Source organism: Macrobrachium rosenbergii, chromosome 10 (assembly GCF_040412425.1).
Source record: "Macrobrachium rosenbergii isolate ZJJX-2024 chromosome 10, ASM4041242v1, whole genome shotgun sequence".
NCBI classification, from domain to species: Eukaryota; Metazoa; Arthropoda; class Malacostraca; order Decapoda; family Palaemonidae; genus Macrobrachium; species Macrobrachium rosenbergii.
In genome coordinates this window covers 24,695,788-24,715,052 of record NC_089750.1, presented here as the reverse complement: position 1 = coordinate 24,715,052, position 19,265 = coordinate 24,695,788, and the positions used below count along the sequence as shown (strand labels likewise).

Below are 19,265 nucleotides of genomic sequence, written 5' to 3'. Positions count from 1 at the left end.
AGATAAATAATTTTGTTAGTGTCCCAATTGTCTTTGGTACTTTCTTCCATGTTGTGATTGTAGATAAATTAATATTAAGAAATGGCTTTCACTTGGTGACCCACCATTTCTTTGCTATTTTTTCATTTCTTTAGTTTATGGGCTTACGAGGGGTCTTCTTGTAAGGATAAAATATTACTTCAAAGCCTAGCACTCACAATCCTCTGTAAGCTCTTAATAACATATATACAATATATATATATATATATATATATATATATATATATATATATATATATATATATATATATATATATATATATATATATATATATTTATATATATATATATATATATATATATATATATATATATATATATGTGTGTGTGTGTGTGTGTGTGTGTGTGTGTGTGTGTGTGTACTGTAATTCGGTAGACAAAACTTTGCTCGCATTTGTAGGGTTCGTCCCCAGCGTCAGGCCCACATGGCGAACCTCCTGTTAGTGTGTAAGAGCTTCAAGCTGATGTCCAGAATTGGCACTGAAGCAGCAACTTCATCCATAGAAACTTGCTGAGTATATATACGAGTGTGGGTGTGTGTATGTATGAAATCATACAAGCTCCTCGTCATAAATACCTCGAAAATACTATGTATGAAATTAAGCTACCTTCCTAATCAGCAGAATATTTAATTGCCACAAAATGCTAATTTACATTATTTATTCATATACCTCTAATCTAACAATCACTTTTTTTTAACACGATACAATTTCAAACAATCATTGTACACCTATGGTATTTTCGTGATTCTACTACTATTAGAGGTTGTGTTAATATAACGGACTCCCCACACCGTTCAGTTACGGATTGTAAAAACGGAAAAAAGCAGCTGATCTCCCTGTCTTCTTACAAAAGGGCAAAAGTCAAGGGATATATCTACCGGCTAAAGAGATGACATTGTTTGTATTTATGGGCCTCTCCTAATTATGTGGAGAACATCTTCATTTATATCCGTTTTTCAAGCGTTTTAGTAACTGTTTTCTTAGGAAAAGTCGTGTATAAGTAACTAAGAAACACGTCTCATTTACTAATAATGTTTCCTTTGTTCATCTGAATGTTGGAAAGCTAATGATGTTAGACCAACTCGTGGAACATCGATCACTCCTAATATTTTTACTTTCCTCTTCCGGCAGTGAGCAGTGGTGGGAGACTGGGTGATACTCAGGAAGTTCTTCTCGTCTGGACGGCTGCAGGGGCGGACGGGGCCCATCTCTCCTCAGTTATGCAGGCTTTCAAAAAAGTCCTCACCTCTTATGGGAGATGCAAGGTTAGTTTACTGAATAATTGGTTACAAATATATTCATTTACCTTTTGAGCGCCCAAAAGATCTTTTCCCAGTCTCTCTCTCTCTCTCTCTCTCTCTCTCTCTCTCTCTCTCTCTCTCTACTCCCCCATCTTAAACAGCAGCAATTTTTTTTTTTAATTCAAACCTCAGTAAGCCTTACCAGCATATGAGGTTTAATTCATCAATAACAGTTGGTTTCTTATGGAGAATTCCGTGGCTAAAACAAAGGCAAAGTCTTATGGAGTGCAAAAGCTATATATATCATATTTAAAGCTATGGTCTGCGATTGGAGGAAAAAAAATGCATTCGTAGGCCCTACAGATGCTTTATATACCGTTACCAATCCAGTAAACATCATTCCTCTCTATTTTGCAGGTGTACGATTACTTGGATCTTATGTCCCTCCCGGCCCAGCAGCAAGAACATCTCCTGGCTTCTCCAACGTCTTGGCTTGATGCTCTCCTCACGCAACACAAAATCAAGGTAAACCAGATCATTCTTCGATCACTTAATTTTCGCAATATTCGACATTTATATCAACACGAGTATTTTACGCTAATAAGTCTGGTTCGGCACAGCGGAAGGTCAACCTAGAGCTACAAAACATCCAAATGTTATTCCAAACGATTTTATTACACAGATATATCGGTTTTCCATATGGGTCTATACTTCAATGTTTTGCCACTTCAAGTTAGTTATTTTGAGTATTAAGGCCCTGTTCACACACGGCGGTTTCAACTACGCGGTTCCGACTGCGTGGTTGCAAAGTTAATGACATAGCACGTGTGTACTACACAACAGCGCAGTTTTGTTAACCGCCGCGGCCACCGCGTGATCTGTTTTCCCTTCCAACCGCGCGGCAGCCAAGCGATTCTAGTTACGCCACACATTAAAATAGAGACTGGTCTCCTTCACTGATGAAGCTGAAAAACGTCCAGCCATCTGGAACGTGAGATCAGAAGATTATAAGGGCAAAATAGTAAAGAAAAAGTGTTGGGCGAAACGAGCTGAAATTTTCTGCAATTCTGAAGAAACTCGGGACAAAAAAATCGTAAGTTATTTTTACACATTTCATGGAATTTCGAATTTTATACTCTTCAGACCATATCCTACCATTCAACTCTACCTTCATAAATGAAATATTCTGCAAACTGATCTCTTGAAGAGGTAGCCCATGTCCTTTACATCTGTACATTTCCTTCAGACAGGTTTATCAGTGGTGCCTGAAAACGGGTATCTTGTACCTACAACCATCTTGTGTTCTTATATAATTATGCAAAATGCAACATGTTTGTATATATTCTCAGCAATAAGCATGTTAATACTAACAGGGTTGTGGAATATACGCCATTTACATTATATTATATATATATATATATATATATATATATATATATATATATATATATATATATATATATATATATATATATATATATATATAACATAAATATGAACATAACTATGTATTATATACTATATATATATATATATATATATATAAATATATATATATAATATATATATATATCATATGTATACATAATTACACATACATGCATACACTCCATTATGCTATTTGATAAAATGCCATTCTTAATCAGTGTAAGTAAATCTTCAAATGATTTTATGGTCATTCTGAAACAATTGAAAAATTTAGGCTCATATTCTCTCAGTTTTGGAGGATACAGTGTCATGAACATACCAAACGCAAATTATTTCCTCCATTTCCACACTGGTATTGAATGAATCGCGCCGCCGCGCGAACAGGGCCTCAAAGGTGTCAGAAAGCACGTTATAAATGAATCGATTTTTTCATTTTTTAAATAGTGTATTCGTGAAAATACATATAAATGTTAAACGAATTTGTGTAAGTAGCATGGCTTCTAAATTCTCTTTGGCTAGCGGAAATACCCAACACCGAGTAATAAACATTTCTTGAGTTTCTTTCCTTAATTATGAGCTGTAGTTTTGTCATGAAAGGAAAACTTGCCTCAACAGAAAAATGGTGGCAGGTAAATGAAAGGTATGAAGATCGATTGGTTCAGGTCTTCACTAACAAGACAGGCCATTAATTCGACTCATCCAGACAAGGGGAAAATAATATGTGTGATATTCAGCTTTCATACTGAGACCATCGGGCAGAACATTTATTGCCAAAAGTGATGCAGGGCAAAATAATTCAACCGAATTCCTACGTTATTTATTTCTGGAACACCATCAGATACGAGTAACATTAAAAATTTTCTTTAACCTACAAAAATCAGCAAACTTTAATTCTATTTCTGTCATCTAAAACACGTACCATAAAACACAGATGCCAAACACTCCTCATTACACCTGCAATACTGCAAAATTGTTTCTAATCTGTCATTTTGAAGTTGCATAATGCTTTTGCTTTCGCTGACAGAGCTATGAGGAGATCGCTGCTCTGCTAACATATGTGTCTGGCATGAACAACAGATTTTGATGAAAACTAGTGAACACCGCATTACTTTGTATAAATAAATGATTAATCTGTGATAGGTAACAAAAATGAAACAACACTTTGTCTACATGAACCCCATATCGCATACAAAGTTAAGAACGGTCCAGGAATTCAGGTTTTCCTGAAAGGCAACACAAACATGTGGGGTGTTACTGAGCGCAGTGGGTTATGTTTTCTATCGAGTGTTCTTCTCTCAAAGTTAATCATTTTTTATCTTTCATGGTTTTTTAATCTGGACTCTAATAAGCCATCAAAATGACCATGTAATTTCTTCACTATCCTTACAGTTTATCAAAGAATCTTAAAATGTCTACTAACCCAGTAGTTCTAAATTTTAACTCTGAATTCCTGATTCTGTAGACCACAAAAATGCAAACCGCGCTCGTTTTGAGAGCTTAACGCAGGATCCAGAGAAGACTTCTCTGGATCCTGGCTTTATGTTAGTTCCCACATTTTCGTTAACTCGCTTAGTCCATTACAATTCAAAGCAATTAAGAAATTATTTGCCTTCCTGTTCCATTTATTCATTTTGCATAGCGCAACAGAGCAACTTGACAAAGTTTCATTTATTCTGGTGAACTTGACTAGCCTTTAAATATGAAAAACTTTAACCATAACTAATCGTTATTTTTAAAAATTACATTAATGTATTTATTCATCATCACCATCCTCAACTCATTAACATTAAACTTGCTCGATAACAAGTACAATCGTTCTCAAACAATGATCAAAAGTAAGTGATACTGACCAGTCCTGAAATAATGAAATAATACGGAACTTCCAACATGACTTTCATATATTTACACTTAAACACTGCATATTTACCATAATGACATCCAACCAACTCATAGGCCCCGCTGTTTTATCAATGAATCTTGAATACAAAACTATATCGCTTCAGCAGAATCGGCCTTTCTGAAGCATTTATTGTTTTTTATTTTATTTTTTTATTTTTCTCAACCGGTAAATGTAATCTACAATGTCAATCGTAATGTAAAAATATTTTAACAAAAAGTTGCTCAAAAAAGTATATACCTCCACGAGTAAATAACGATTCCACCCATACGTTAAGAATCATTTCCTTTGGTTCAAGCGAAACTCTAGCCACCCCTCAAAAAAAAAAAAAAAAACGTAACATGGTTCGTTTTCTATAGACTGAAAATCGACTATCCAGAAGTTCCTGCTCCCATCACAATCACTCAATCTCCTTTTTTACTCATTACCTGCCTGTTCGCCAAATTTCACAATGATCTGTGACTTTTTGTTCAAGCTACCAAGGTATCAGACAAAGAGACAGACACTTACGATACGGGTGAAAGCAATAATATCAAATTCGACGGTGGTGGTTATTAAATATGATGAAATATTGCAAAATATGATAACATATGTATTGGTGTAAAAAATTCTGGAGTACTGGGATATATAAAATCGCGAATATTTCATTTAAAATGAGTAACCATTTCTATAATTAGAAGAGAAGGTTAACTGACAGACAGAAATAATTGATAACAAGGTGTTCAAGCTAATCACTTTCCTAAAGCCACTGACTTTACCTCCTACAATGCTTGCAGAATGCACCATATGTCCAAGCTGTAAAACTTTACGACCATCCTACAACTTTACCCTTGGGTTACAGCTGCTGGTCTATTTTCTGAGTTCATGTTAAACTATTCACTTAACCACAACTATTTTAAAGTAGCTTTGATGATTAAGCTCTGTGTTTTTAGTTTTCTGTAAAAGAAAACTATTGCGACGTCTTTGTCTGTCCGTCCGCACGTTTTCTGTCCGCTCTCTGATCTTAAAAACTACTGAGGCTAGAGGGCTGCAAACTGGTATGTTGATCATCCATCCTCCAATCATTAAACATACCAAATTGGAGCCTCTAGCCTCAGTTGTTATTTTATTTAAGGTTAAGGTTTCGTGCGTCTGGCAGTGCTTTCCGGAGGCGTGCAACGAAAATACTCCATCGCATCTGGGGAGTGACTGAGTGTTGCGAGGTCGTAGCTGAGCCTAATAGTTTTATACAGCATTATACAGAAAACTCGTTTGGGCCGAAGAAACTTCGGCCCATTTTTCACTTGTTATTCTTTGATAAACTTTTGTTTAATTAGCCTATTCTTGAAGCAAAATTATAAGACTTTAAGATAAAGTATGCTATAAAAAGATATGTAAGATGTGAAAAAACATTCCAAAATTATGATTTAAATTCTTTAATATTATCATTACTTGAAGGAAAGTGAGAATTAACTGGAATTAGTTAACATTTAAATTTGATATAATTTTTACTAACATACAGTATCTTTATTGTTTGATAATAACTTACCATTTCCAAAAAAGCGTGAACTCTAAACTCCTGTTTACAAGAAACAATAAACGAGGAATACCACAGAGAATTATAAAGGATCAAGATCGAAGGAAAGGGCATCCATAACCGGCGAGTTTCCTTCGATAAACGGAAATATGTCAACAGTGTAAGGTGATTGGGGGGCCCATTATTGACTGTTTTTGCATAAATGTTTATTAGACATTCACTTGTGTAAAAAATAAAGAGAAAACCATTAAAAAACAAAAATTGAAAATGAAAATATGCGCAGTGGGTAAAAGTAAAATAATAAAAAAAAAAAGGAACCCGAATTACTCTGGAAGTTTTCAAGAAAAGTTGACAAGTAAAAACATGAACTTTTCTCGCTATACTACTTTACCATGAAATTACTAACACAAACTTGAAATGGTTTTCGAAAAAGTAATAAAAAAAAATAGCAAAATTTGTATATTTTATGGAAAGTCAATATAATAAAATATTAGATAATTGTTTAGAGAATAAAATATGCACAATTTCTCGTTCTTGAGAATTTTATAGCTATATAAAACAAAACTGTTCAAGTGATTCTGTGTAAATAAGGGTAATTTGTTCAACGCTGGAGAATACGTGAGTTTATTTTAATAATTTTTAAAAAACTGGAATTTTTTGAAGAGTATCAGTTGATCTGAGGTAGGAATGTAAAACAAAGGGAAAAGATCGATTAAAAAGGCAACTACTAGTAGTCTGCGTTTTGCAATGAACTGGGGATAGAGGTTTGCACCGAAAACCCTAAAATCTAACGAGAATTTTACATATTTCCACAAGCGGATAGTACCAGTAAAGCCACCGCTAAATTAGATTTATTTTATTAACAAAATTTTTTGAGTAATGGTGATGTCATCACAGAGAACAAGTGTTTCAAACCAGTTAAGCTCACGGCAGTCACCAAAAGTCTTGACCAGTAAAGCATGTAGTAAAATTTAAGTTTCTTTCACATATAATAAATACCACTTAACCGGCGACTTCTTTACTGTAACTTGCTTTCCTTGTTTTTCTTGACTTTCCTTATATCAAAGTTCGAATCACGTTGCGAGGCTGGACTGATGAGTTCCATATAATTTGCCTGTTCTACTGGCTCGAAGCTGCAACTCTGCGTTCCTCCTATTGATTTACTACAGATTTTACTTTCTTTACGTGGTATTGAGCGTTATTTTTTTTTTTAGTAAATTCTTTCTTCATATACCGAGCGTGATTTTTTTTTTTAGTAAATTCTTTCTTCATATACCATTTCCCTTTTTGCTCCATTGTCTATTGCGACTAATATTATGTTGTATTGAGCTTCCACGGAGTACATGTAGTGAATGCCCCCTTGTAATTACACATTTGATAATTTTCGTTCACTTTCAGCAATATCTGTTTAAGTTTTCTAGACCATTTAACTATTTTCAAGCTTTAACTTGTTATTCGTTTTTAGTTCATTTTTGTTTCATTAATTTTCAGGGTAATTATTTTAAGCGCACGCCTTGTTATTTTTCTTATAACAAGCAATGTATGTAAACATAAGCGCATTACAAAAGAAAACATAAAGACAAACCAAGTAGAGGTCCAGGAGGAGTTGTTACCTTAGGCCTAGTCCACCTATTATTCTGTTTTTGGCTTCTTTTCATTTTTATCTTGGTACATCTGTTACCTTTCAACTACCAATTATTCTCTTCTTGTAACATGCTATCCTTTTTTTTATAACTCTATGATGTATTGTAAGCTTATCTTTTGGGCGGGTGATGAGGATAATAATGATTATGTATAGGCATAACCATAATTTCAAATTTAGTGAATATCAAAAACCTACGAATGTTCCTATGTTTATCGGTCGATGTTTTCCAGAGTATTAGACTTTTTAGATCACGGGGTTGCCAAGATTTGTGACACGTGTAAAATTTCAATATCCAAAGTTTCATGGAGAAGGCCTTAAAAACATGCCAGGGGAACTTTTCACTCAATGATAAAAACCTTTCTTCTTGCCAGAATATGATGGTTATACTTACCATAAGAATCCATGAATTAAATAAATTGCTGAATATTTTGACGTTAATCTTTATGCCATTCCGTGTAATAACTGTGAAAACAAATATGTATGCCAACTGGAATGAAATTTAATTTTGATCATCGTAATGACTGGAGAAACGCACCCAAAATTTTATATTGTAATAACTGTATTAGTAGGAATATTACTGAAGCTACTTTTATCAAGACGTGTTCCAGAAAGCTTGCAATTTGCGTCTGGTATGTACATAATATGGCAAGCTTAGTTTTGATAAAATAATGAAGAGCTTCAAGAATGCCATTTGACTGTTTTCATGCGTTCTAGGCTAGTGGCTTCATTATTGCAATCATTACTTTTGACAGGAACGGAGCATAGAGATAAAGGTTTTCTATATCTTATATACAGGGTATATATGTATATGTATATGTATATATATATATATATATATATATATATATATATATATATATATATATATATATATTATAATCAACAAGAAGTCGTGCACAGCACCCCCTCCCCAACCTAATTTACCCTTGGATTGAGAACCGCATGGCTGATCGTATTTGACCTAGAAATCAGAGCCCTGTTATCAACATTCCGATCTGTCCTTCTTTTTACCTGGAACAGATATTGAGATGACACGGGTAAAAAAGGGCAAAGAGAGGAGACTTACTGCCGCTCCCTTTTAAGAAGCTTAGCCCAACTAAGCTTCTTAAATGGCCTTCTAAAGACAAATTAAACTGCCTGAATTGTCTTACCTCCGCAGGAAACCTGGGAAGAGGCCACCGAATCGTTGAACACCTGACCAGTGACGAATCGTTTTCACATGGCTCCTACCCCTGGCTGCGTGCCTTAAAAGGAAGAGAAGCGGTTAAGGAGTTAGTTAGTTAGTTGTGGGAGCAGGAGCCATGTAGTAACCGTCCTCGAGGGACAACCATACACGCGGGCGAGCAGTAACTTTGCTGAGAGCCCATTCATTTCCCCCGTCCGACTCCAGACTCCAGTCATCCTCGAGGGACAGCCTGCATCGTCGGTGATCGCCCCTCGTCCTTCTTCGTCAGAGACCCGCTTCCCTTAAGGTAAAGTTCGAGTGAAGACTTTTCAGTCACGACAGTTTGCCCTTTAGAAAGTTTGGAGTACCAGCATTTCACTTCTGTCCTTGTGCCAGTTTATCCAGTGCCATTTCCAATGTCCTGTGTTCGAGTGTAAAGTGGTCATTCATTCCTCGAGTCTTTGGCACCCTCAGTGCAAACTCGAGTCATATTCGGTGTTATATTGTTTCTTTACTGGCATGTAATGTGTAAATCTCTCTTGCAGAGGGACCTATTTGCAGTGGACTCATCTTGGATTGTGCCTTGCCTTTAATCAAGACTCCAGTAGAAGGATCTTCAGGCGTTGCAAGCCCTTTATCGATTTACTTATCCATTTCCCCTTCAAATGCTTCCTTTAGTAAATATAATTCTTTAACTTATCCCAAGTGTTTACGTACCATTTCCTTATGAAGTAGAGCCTTCAGCTCCTAAATTCTCCACTTTTTCTTATTTTTTTTACAATTTCCCTTTACGCAAGTCAGAACTCCAAGGCCAATTAAATAAAATTTCCGTTGCCAGCCTGTAAAATACCATAAACCCAGGGAAATACGTAAAAATGGCGACCTGGCCTTAGATCTCATTTTGCAGTTGCATTTCCCCTCTACCGTTACTTCATTGCATTTGCAACTTGCCAAATCAGCAATTAGCAAAGCTAAGCTGGGTGCGAGACAAATTCCGAACCTGTTACCAAGAGCACAGACCAAGAGGGTTCTATCTTAGCAAAATCTTTTTTACAATCGTGACTCTTCCTAGGAATTAGGAATAGGGATGCATGTATTCACTGAGAGAAGAGAACCGCCGTATTAGATTCATTAATGCATGCCTTTCAGGATAGGTAGTTAGGAAATAACCAGTGCTAACCATTCTTTGCTTCGAGGAATAGTGCGAAATTCCTACGTAATAAATTTTACTTCACATTTCGGATTAGCGAATTATTTAGGTGCGAATAAATTCCCACGTGGGACAGGACGAGATCAGCTTGCATTGTTGAAATACTTCTCTCAGATTAGTTAAAACTCGAATTAGGTGTTAGGAAAGCGAAATTTGAGCTCCACTTCTAGGGAAAATTACTAGGTCATTTTTACTATTATCCTCTCCTCCCGGGAAATTCCCCAGAGTCCCAGACGGTTGATAAATAGACGGGTTCATTCCCACAGAATCTAAAAATAACTCTGGGGGTTGTCAGACGACCTTCACCCCCCCTTTCACGTGTGTGTACCCTCTTTTTCTCTCAGCAAAATTTTTGTTGGGGCTTTTTCCCGTTAGTAATTTCTAAGTCCTAAGGGACAAATCGTATTTCCAGGTCCTATGGGCAAGCCATATAAATTCTATGCTGCTAGAGGCGAGAATTTCTCAACCAAATTCCAAGTCCTGAGAGACTCCTAATAAAATTCTACGTCGCAAGAGGCGAGAATTTCTCAACCAAATTCCAAGTTCTAAGAAACTCTTAAAAAATTCTATGTCGCAAGAGGCGAGAATTTCTAATTCCTATGGGAAAACCAAATTCCAAGTCCTAAGAGACTCTTAAAAAATTCTACGTCGCAAGAGGCGAGAATTTCTACTTCGTATGGGAAAACCAAATTCCAAGCCCTAAGAGACTCCAAAACAACCAAATTCCAAGTTCCTGAGAGACTCCTAATAAATTCTACGTCGCGAGAGGCGAGAATTTCTAATTCCTACTGGAAAACCAAATTCCAAGTCCTAAGAGACTCTTAAAAAATTCTACCTCGCAAGAGGTGAGAATTTCTAATTCCTGCAGGGAACCCAAAATCAAGTCCTTTTTGAGACATTATATTAGTGTATTTCACACACCTGTAAGCCCTTACGGGACTGATCATTCTAGTCCGGTAGAACAACACCTTAATTTCACGCTACAGCTGGCCAAGTCCGAGCGTGACATAAAATCTAGTTACGTCTTCTGAGACATATTAAACTTTAACTTATTGATCAACTGTCTTATTCAGACAGATCCATTCTCCTGCAGTCTGAACAATTGAGTGTTTCAGATTCCTGTAATTGAGTCTTTTCAGACAATCTGAGTCTTCCCAAACATATCTGATTCGCTAGAGAGTCCAGTCCATATAACCATTATTTCAAGATGGCTAATACCAGAGCCCGACAAAACGAGGACTTCAAATTCTATATGTCTGCTGGAAAGGACATGGGACTATCAGGGCAAGCTCTGAGAGACTGGGTTCAAGAGCGAGTGGACGGTGCCAAGGCAGAGAGAAAGAATGGGCGGAGAGAGAGAGAGAGAGAGAAAGAATTGCCCAAGAGGCAGAGAGGGAGAAAGAACATGAAGAAGAGAGAAAGAGAGAGAGAGAGAGAGAGAGAGAGAAAGAATTGCCCAAGAGAGACGAGAAGAGTTAGAACGTCAAGAACGAGAGAGAGAGAAAGAATTGCCCAAGAGAGAAGAGAGGATCTAGAATGGGAGGAGCTAGAGCGACAGCTCGCCCATAAGCTTCAGATGTTAGAATGACAGAACGCCACTCCACCTCCTGTGGCGGGAATGAGTGCCCTCAGCTCACTCATTCATGCCAAAATGGACTGAGTCCGAACCTGAAGTATGGCTTGAAAGGGCCGAAAGAGTCCTGGAGTGCTGCAACCTCTCTCCTGCGGAACTTTCCCTTGTTCTCACCAAATTCCTGGGAGGGAAGGCACTCGTTGCCTACCATGCCCTGTCGGCAGAAGATACGGGAAACTGGGAAGCTGTACACCAAGCAGTTACTAAGGCGTACGAGATTACCCCCAAGCGGTGGAGGATACGTTGGAGAGAGCAGCCAAGGGAAGCAGGCAAGACTTGGTCCGATTGGGCGTACCATTCGGAGCGGGCGTTAGCCAAATGGCTCAAGTCCGATGGAGCCACTAGCGCTGCCGAGGTACTCGAGCGATTTAAATTTGAGCATTTCCTGCACTACGTCCCTCCTGCCCTCGCCACTCATGTAGTGGAAAAAGCCCCAGCGACACTCACCGAGTGTTGCCAGATAGCAGACATGTGGGAGACTCACTACCCTCAGGAAGGATCCATGGGGCGGAAGATAAATCCCCCGCCCCTCCTCGGAGGATCAAATTCCCAAAAGAATGGGAACTCGGGCAAGCCCCTAACTTGCCATTATTGCAAAAAGACGGGGCACTCAACTGAGCAGTGCCGAAGCAAGAAAACAACGCCTCTCTCTCCCGGACAACCACCCAATAACTCATCTGCGCCCTCCACAGGGCCAGCTCGGAAAGACTTTAGCCAGACCTTTTGCACAGCGTGCAAGGTTTATGGCCGTTCTCCCTCATGGGCGAAATGCCCGAACAATAATAAATAAAATACTGCCGCCGTCACCTTGGAAGTCACAAACTCCAAGTCATTGGGCCCTTCCGCCGAAGGCTCCATATATGTGGCCCCTCCACGAGGCAGCCACCCCGCGTGCTGAGTTACAGTATTCGAGGACTCGGGCGGGCAAATCTCCCTCATACGAAGGGACAGAGTTCCCTATGGAGCTATCGTCAATAGACAAAAACTCTTCACGATCGAGGGATTAAATCAATTTAAAATGATGCTCCCTACGGTCTAATTGAGAGTCACAAGACCTCAGCAATCAACAATTTGCAATCTTGCAGTAGCAAGCCATCTCCCCGGAGGCTATGACGTCATCCTGGGACAGGACTTTCAGTCCCCACAGAAATCATGACAATCCAGGGGTCCACATTCCCCAACTCGTCCTCGGGCGCAAGTAATCCTCCCCCGCTTCTCCCTCAGTCAAGACTGGCGCCCCCTGGGTACCAGGAGGACGTGCAGTCCCTACCAGTGCCACCTGAGTATGATGTACAGTGGCCCCCTCGATCGGTTCCCGATCCAATTCCAGTGCCTGGCCCTGCCTCAGTGCCAGTGCCAGGGCCCCAATCGGATCTCCCTCCTGGAGATGCCAAGTGCCTGCTAGTGCCACTTGCATGCACCGAGCAGTGCCAAGCTCCGTCCGTCCTAACTGACAAGCACAAGAAACCTCTGACAGTGCCTGACTCTGCCTTAGTGCCAGCGCCAGAGCACAACCCCGATCTCCATTCATGGGATCCATCTCAGGACGCCCTCTCTTCCCCGGCCTGGCACCGCCACCAGCGTCGGTAAGAGAGACGGTTCCTCTCGACCACAGCAGAAGCTCACCTGAAGGTGCAGCCTCGCAACCTGTGCCTGAGCTGGTCATTGATACCTGCGAGTAGTCCACGCCCCCGCTGACCGCTACTGCTTTCTCACCACCCGCCGCAGATACCCTTATGAGTCAGGATTCTGCCATATCTCACCTGGCTGATGAACTACAATAGCTGCGACGGATCATGGTAGAACCAGCATGGAAAACTCCTGTGTCAGCTGTCGCAGCAGCTGGCCCAGGTAGCACTCCATGCCACCCTCCGGTCTCAGGCCCTCCACTTCCCCAGCCGAGGACGACTGTCCCAGTAGGAAAGGTTCGTGGCAGAATTACCACGGGCGTGGGAATTTCCAAGTAGTTTACAAAGAGCCCTAGGAGCTCCCCTGGCACCTGCGCCACCATTTCATCTTTCGAAGGTCTTGGCACCTCTAATCCAGAAGACGATGTCAGGGCACTCCACTATCTTCTTCCGTTCCTCAGGAACTTCTATCCCTTATCATTTTCTATTAATCTTTTTCTTACATTATCCCCACAAGAGGCAATTAAATACGGGATACCATTCCCCTCAAAATGTATAAATCATTGAGAATAACAGAGTGAGAAGTGGCATGCCCTTGCGCCCCTACCTTGGCACAGGGCATGCGTGTCAGCTCTTCGTGAAGGAGTCTCTCCCTCTGCGTTCCCTTTTCTCGCCCTGGGGCTGAGAGATAGTCTGGGCCGTAATTTATAGGCGAAGGACAATTAATTCCCGCATAACACAATAAATACCTCACTCTATTTCCTTAGCTCTTCTGCCAATATTAATTACTCTTTTAGTTATTAATTTATCTTTCTCTTTTACTGAATCGAGAGTTATAGACTCTTGCACCTAATTTACCCTTTGTTTATTGAGAACCGCATGGCCGACCGTATTTGACCTAGAAATCAGAGCCCTGTTATCAACATTCCGATCTGTCCTTCTTTTTACCTGGAACAGATATTGAGATGACACGTATAAAAAAGGGCAAAGAGAGGAGACTTACTGCCGCTCCCTTTTAAGAAGCTTACCCCAACTAAGCTTCTTAAACAGCCTTTCTAAAGGCAAATTAAACTGCCTGAATTGTCTTACCTCCGCAGGAAACCTGGGAAGAGGCCACCGAATCGTTGAACACCTGGCCAGTGACGAATTGTTTGCACATGGCTCCTACCCCTCGCCGTGTGCCTTAAAAGGAAGAGAAGCAGTTAAGGAGTTAGTAACCGTCCTTGAGGGACAACCATACACGCGGGCGAGCAGTAACTTTGCTGAGAGCCCATTCATTTCCCCCGTCCGACTCCAGACTCCAGTCATCCTCGAGGGACAGCCTGCATCGTCGGTGATCGCCCCTCGTCCTTCTTCGTCAGAGACCCGCTTCCCCTCAGGTAAAGTGCGAGTGAAGACTTCTCAGTCACGACAGTTTGCCCTTTAGAAAGTTTGGAGTACCAGCAATTCACGTCTGTCCTTGTGCCAGTTTATCCAGTGCCATTTCCAATGTCCTGTGTTCGAGTGTAAAGTGGTCATTCATTCCTCGAGTCTTTGGCACCCTCAGTGCAAACTCGAGTCATATTCAGTGTTATATTGTTCCTTTACTGGCGTGTAATGTGTAAATCTCTCTTACAGAGTGACCTATTTGCAGTGGACTCATCTTGGATTGTGTCTTGCCTTTAATCAAGACTCCAGTAGAAGGATCTTCAGGCGTTGCAAGCCCTTTATCTATTTACTTGTCCATTTTCCCTTCAAATGCTTGTTTTTGTAAATATAATTCTTTAACTTATCCCAAGTGTTTACATAACATTTCCTTATGAAGTAGAGCCTTCAGCTCCTAAATTCTCCCCTTTTCTTATTTTTTTACGATTTCCCTTTACACAAGTCAGAACTCCAAGGCCAATTAAATAGTGTCCGTTGCCAGCCTGTAAAATACCATAAACCCAGGGAAATACGTAAATATAAATATATGTATGTATGTATGTATATATATATATATATATATATATATATATATATATATATATATATATATATATATATATATATATATATTATATATATATACATATATATATATATTGTATACATACACACATGCACATATATTATATATATACATATATATATATATTATATATATATATATATATATATATATGTGTGTGATATATAAATAGTCATATATATATATATATATGTGATATATATATATATATATATATATATATATATATATATATATATGTGTGTGTGTGTGTGTGTGTGTGTGTGTGTGTGTGTAGTTGATTCTGTGCACTGATCGACAATCTGTAGTATTTCCAAGTCCATATCTCTTTTCAGACCTAATTAAAACTTAAGGTACAATATTCCATCTGATGCCTCACAAAGCATTAGAAGATTTTTACTTTATGTTTTGTCTTTGCTTAAAAAAAAGTTTTCTTACAAATTAACTGTTTAATAAGGATGAGAAAAATACGGTGACACCGAAGAGCTTTTGAGAGATAATTAAAACTTTGGGACAGGGGCCTGGGGAACGGAAAACAAGCACAAATATAAAACTACCGCTCTCCATTCAAGGGCCTTTGTAATACATATATTTACAGAATTGTTACTGGTCTTATCTAAAGATTTCTCTGTTCTAGATAACAGAACTGAGTAAAACAGAAGTATTTTGGTTTCCTTATTTTCCAAAAGAAGAATCTTCTGTAAATGAAGTGTGTGTAACATCTCTATGTGTAAACCAAGCGTATTAACAACTATTTTGAATGAGGTAATTTACGATGGTAGTGAATGCTCATTTTGAAATGCGTTTTTATCTTCAATCACTGGAATTCGCTTAAAAGGGAATACTGGTTTCAAACAGATTTATGAGGTATTTTATGCAGTAAGGATTTCTCTCTCTCTCTCTCTCTCTCTCTCTCTCTCTCTCTCTCTCTCTCTCTCTCTCTCTCGTAATTTTCTTGTTCCTTCCTTTTAAGTAAAAACCCACCGAACATGCAATCTCAACAGACCTCATGATGGGACTGATAAGTTGCCCGTTGATGGCAGTGACTCGTGTGAGAGGTTAAGCTACGAAAAGAGTCCGCTGAAAGTGGCCTGATTCATGAATATACATAAATGAAACATTTAAGACATCCGTATAAATAACAAATTTATAAGCAAGTATCTCATAAAACTACAGGAAGGCGGCTATTACATATTAGCTGTCGTCGGCTGGCTCTAACGTCTCGCTTTCTCTCTAAAGAGTTACTTTCCGTTCTTACGGATATAAACAGCTTTAAAACTTTAAAGCTGACTCAGTTATAAAAGTAACCTTTGGTAAGCTGAAAACCTTTTGCATGATGAATATGTACCAACTACCCAGAACGAACTACGGATGTACACTGCTGTACATAAAATCTTCCTAAGATCTCCAATAATTAAGGACTCTCATAAAAGAAAATTATTTATCTTAAGATTCCAAAGCAAGCAACCGAACCCGAAATTTGTCCAGTGAATAACAGTACTCTCACTCGATTCCATTTACGCTGAATTTATATCTTAGGTATATGTTAAATCAAATTTACCTAAGCAGTAGCATGAGATAACGAAATCTTGATTTATTATTTATTTAAAGATTGTCGTGGTTGGCACAGAAGGAGGACGATATCGCCAGTTACAGTGGAGGTCATGCTCTGGAGGTATGTCAGAAGTCATGTCAGATTTACAGCCCTTAGATGCACAGCTCTTTCCATACCTCCTGAGACAACTCCAAGACAAACCTGACCTGGCAACTGACTATTCTAGAGTATTCCATGTGAGGTGAGTATTTAATTAAACTCGCGTACTTACCAATCTCAGATTCAGAAGCTTTTCCTGAGTATTCATTTGAATTCATAATAATGATATCCTACTGTTACTGATGGTAACGAAATAGTACATTTTTTTTTTTTTACGAACACAAGGAACTCGGTCAATATACGAATAAATGTGCACATATAAAACCAAGAGCGCCTGTTTATAATTACTACATATTTATGTAAGTAAGCATAAATACATACAAAGCGTTGTCTACATGAAAGTTTCCTTCGCCATAGTACTGCATCATGAAGATATAGATGTCCCTTCTGCCTCTCACATTCTTGTCAGCAAGTTTTTCTTTTATCTTAATGTCACAGATTTAGTGATCTTAGCGCCGAAGGAGCTGAACTGGAAGGAGTTGTATCGTGGACTAGATACCTCATTCCTCAACATCTAAGGTCACTCATTTTAGCTCTGCATGGGTAAGGAAATCAATTTAAATCTCAATCAAACAAATTATAGTATATCCACCCACTGTCTGCAAATAATATGACTTATGAATCAACTAAACGAACAGTTTTCACAATACTCATATTTAATCTTCCAAGTATTTATTTACACAGAGTCAAAGAGGAAGAAGGTCAATGTCTTGAGGAGCCTTCACCAGAGATACTTCAGACAATTCATGGTGCACTGATAAATCATCCACTCTACGAATCACGTTCAACACGCAACAATAATTCAACAGGTAACCACCGCAATACATCTCCATCTACCAACCTTAATGATGACCCAAGTCTTAGTCAGCCTTTCATCAGCCAAACTAACATCTCTTCTACCAAGATGCTCAATTCTGCTGAAAATATACTTTCATTAAATAATATTTCAAAAGAAACTGTAGACGACGACCAACTATTCTCCAACGATTACAAATGTACGAATGATGGAATGGCGAGTCTACAAAACACGTCCCCTTCCGAGGATACAACATCGACTAACAGAGTCCCACGAAGCAATTTTCCTTGTACGAACGTTTCACGTCCAAGCTATCAGGATAAGAATAAAATGACGGTGAATAACAGTCTAAATCATTCTGAGCCAGTGCAAAGAAAAGAATCATATAACGAAAGTAGATTAAACCAGTCTGAAACAGAGTCGCCAATGAAGACAAATGGCATAATCAAATAGAGTCAGCCAAGGAGAAAGAGAGAGCTTCCAGAAATCAAAAGTCATTTTTCCATTTTGAAAAGGTTTGAATTGCCCTTCCATCATAAATATGTACAGTTTTGTTTCATCTTCTAGGGCACTAGTTACTCGTATTCTGAACGCCAAAAGTGGTCCACTGAAGATGCTGAGTACAGCCATTTTTCACGTCATCGGGATTCGAAAAGAATCCTAGGTTTTACGCCATACCGTTCCCAGCAGTAGTGCAGAGAGAACACTAATGCCAAAATTATTCTAAAAGAATGGAAAGAATAACGAATGGCAAGAAAGAGCCAATAATTCCACCCTGTCAGCCTTATTTTTCTGCATAGAAAAGCAGGACAAACACCATATTTCCTTTCTTTGGGACAATTTGCGCGACTTTAAATTTCCTGTAAAGTGACGACTTCTTTTACTTCGCTGGCTTCAGAATGACATTACTCCAATTCATTATATGCATTTCTTTGTTCGTATACTGTAATGGATTCGTTGTTCATCATAATAATGTTTTCGAATTCATTATCTCATCCTACTTCATCATAACCCTGTATATAGGACAATTTATTCATCTTTTGAGACTTCATTATGATATTTATTAAGAATTTTCGCTTTGCATATAATCTTTCAATTTCCTACTGGTATAAAATATATTTAACGTGAATATAAGAGCATTTAAAAGTAGAAGATATTACAAAGCTGAGAAAAGTTAAATGTTCACATGTCACTACAACATGCGGCTGCCGTGCCTAGGCGGCGTGAATACTTCTAAGCCGGTCAGTTGTGGTGCCATCATTTTTGTGGCGATCAGGGGAATAAGGTAAAATTATTATATGAGAAGAAAGAGGCCACGCCATATCTAAAGACAATGTATTTTAATGCAAGTAAGTCTAAAA

The 19,265-nt window shown here is 38.6% G+C and overlaps 1 protein-coding gene across 1 annotated transcript in view; it reads left to right on the top strand.

The window, feature by feature from the left end:
• Positions 1 to 17,655, top strand: part of LOC136842291 (uncharacterized) — a 289,840-nt gene extending 272,185 nt beyond the window's left edge. The window contains 4 exon segments of the mRNA XM_067109551.1: positions 1,173 to 1,306; positions 1,700 to 1,807; positions 17,006 to 17,190; positions 17,547 to 17,655. Of these exon segments, the coding sequence (XP_066965652.1) occupies positions 1,173 to 1,306; positions 1,700 to 1,807; positions 17,006 to 17,190; positions 17,547 to 17,655 (536 nt within the window).
• Positions 17,656 to 19,265: the final 1,610 nt, after the last annotated feature.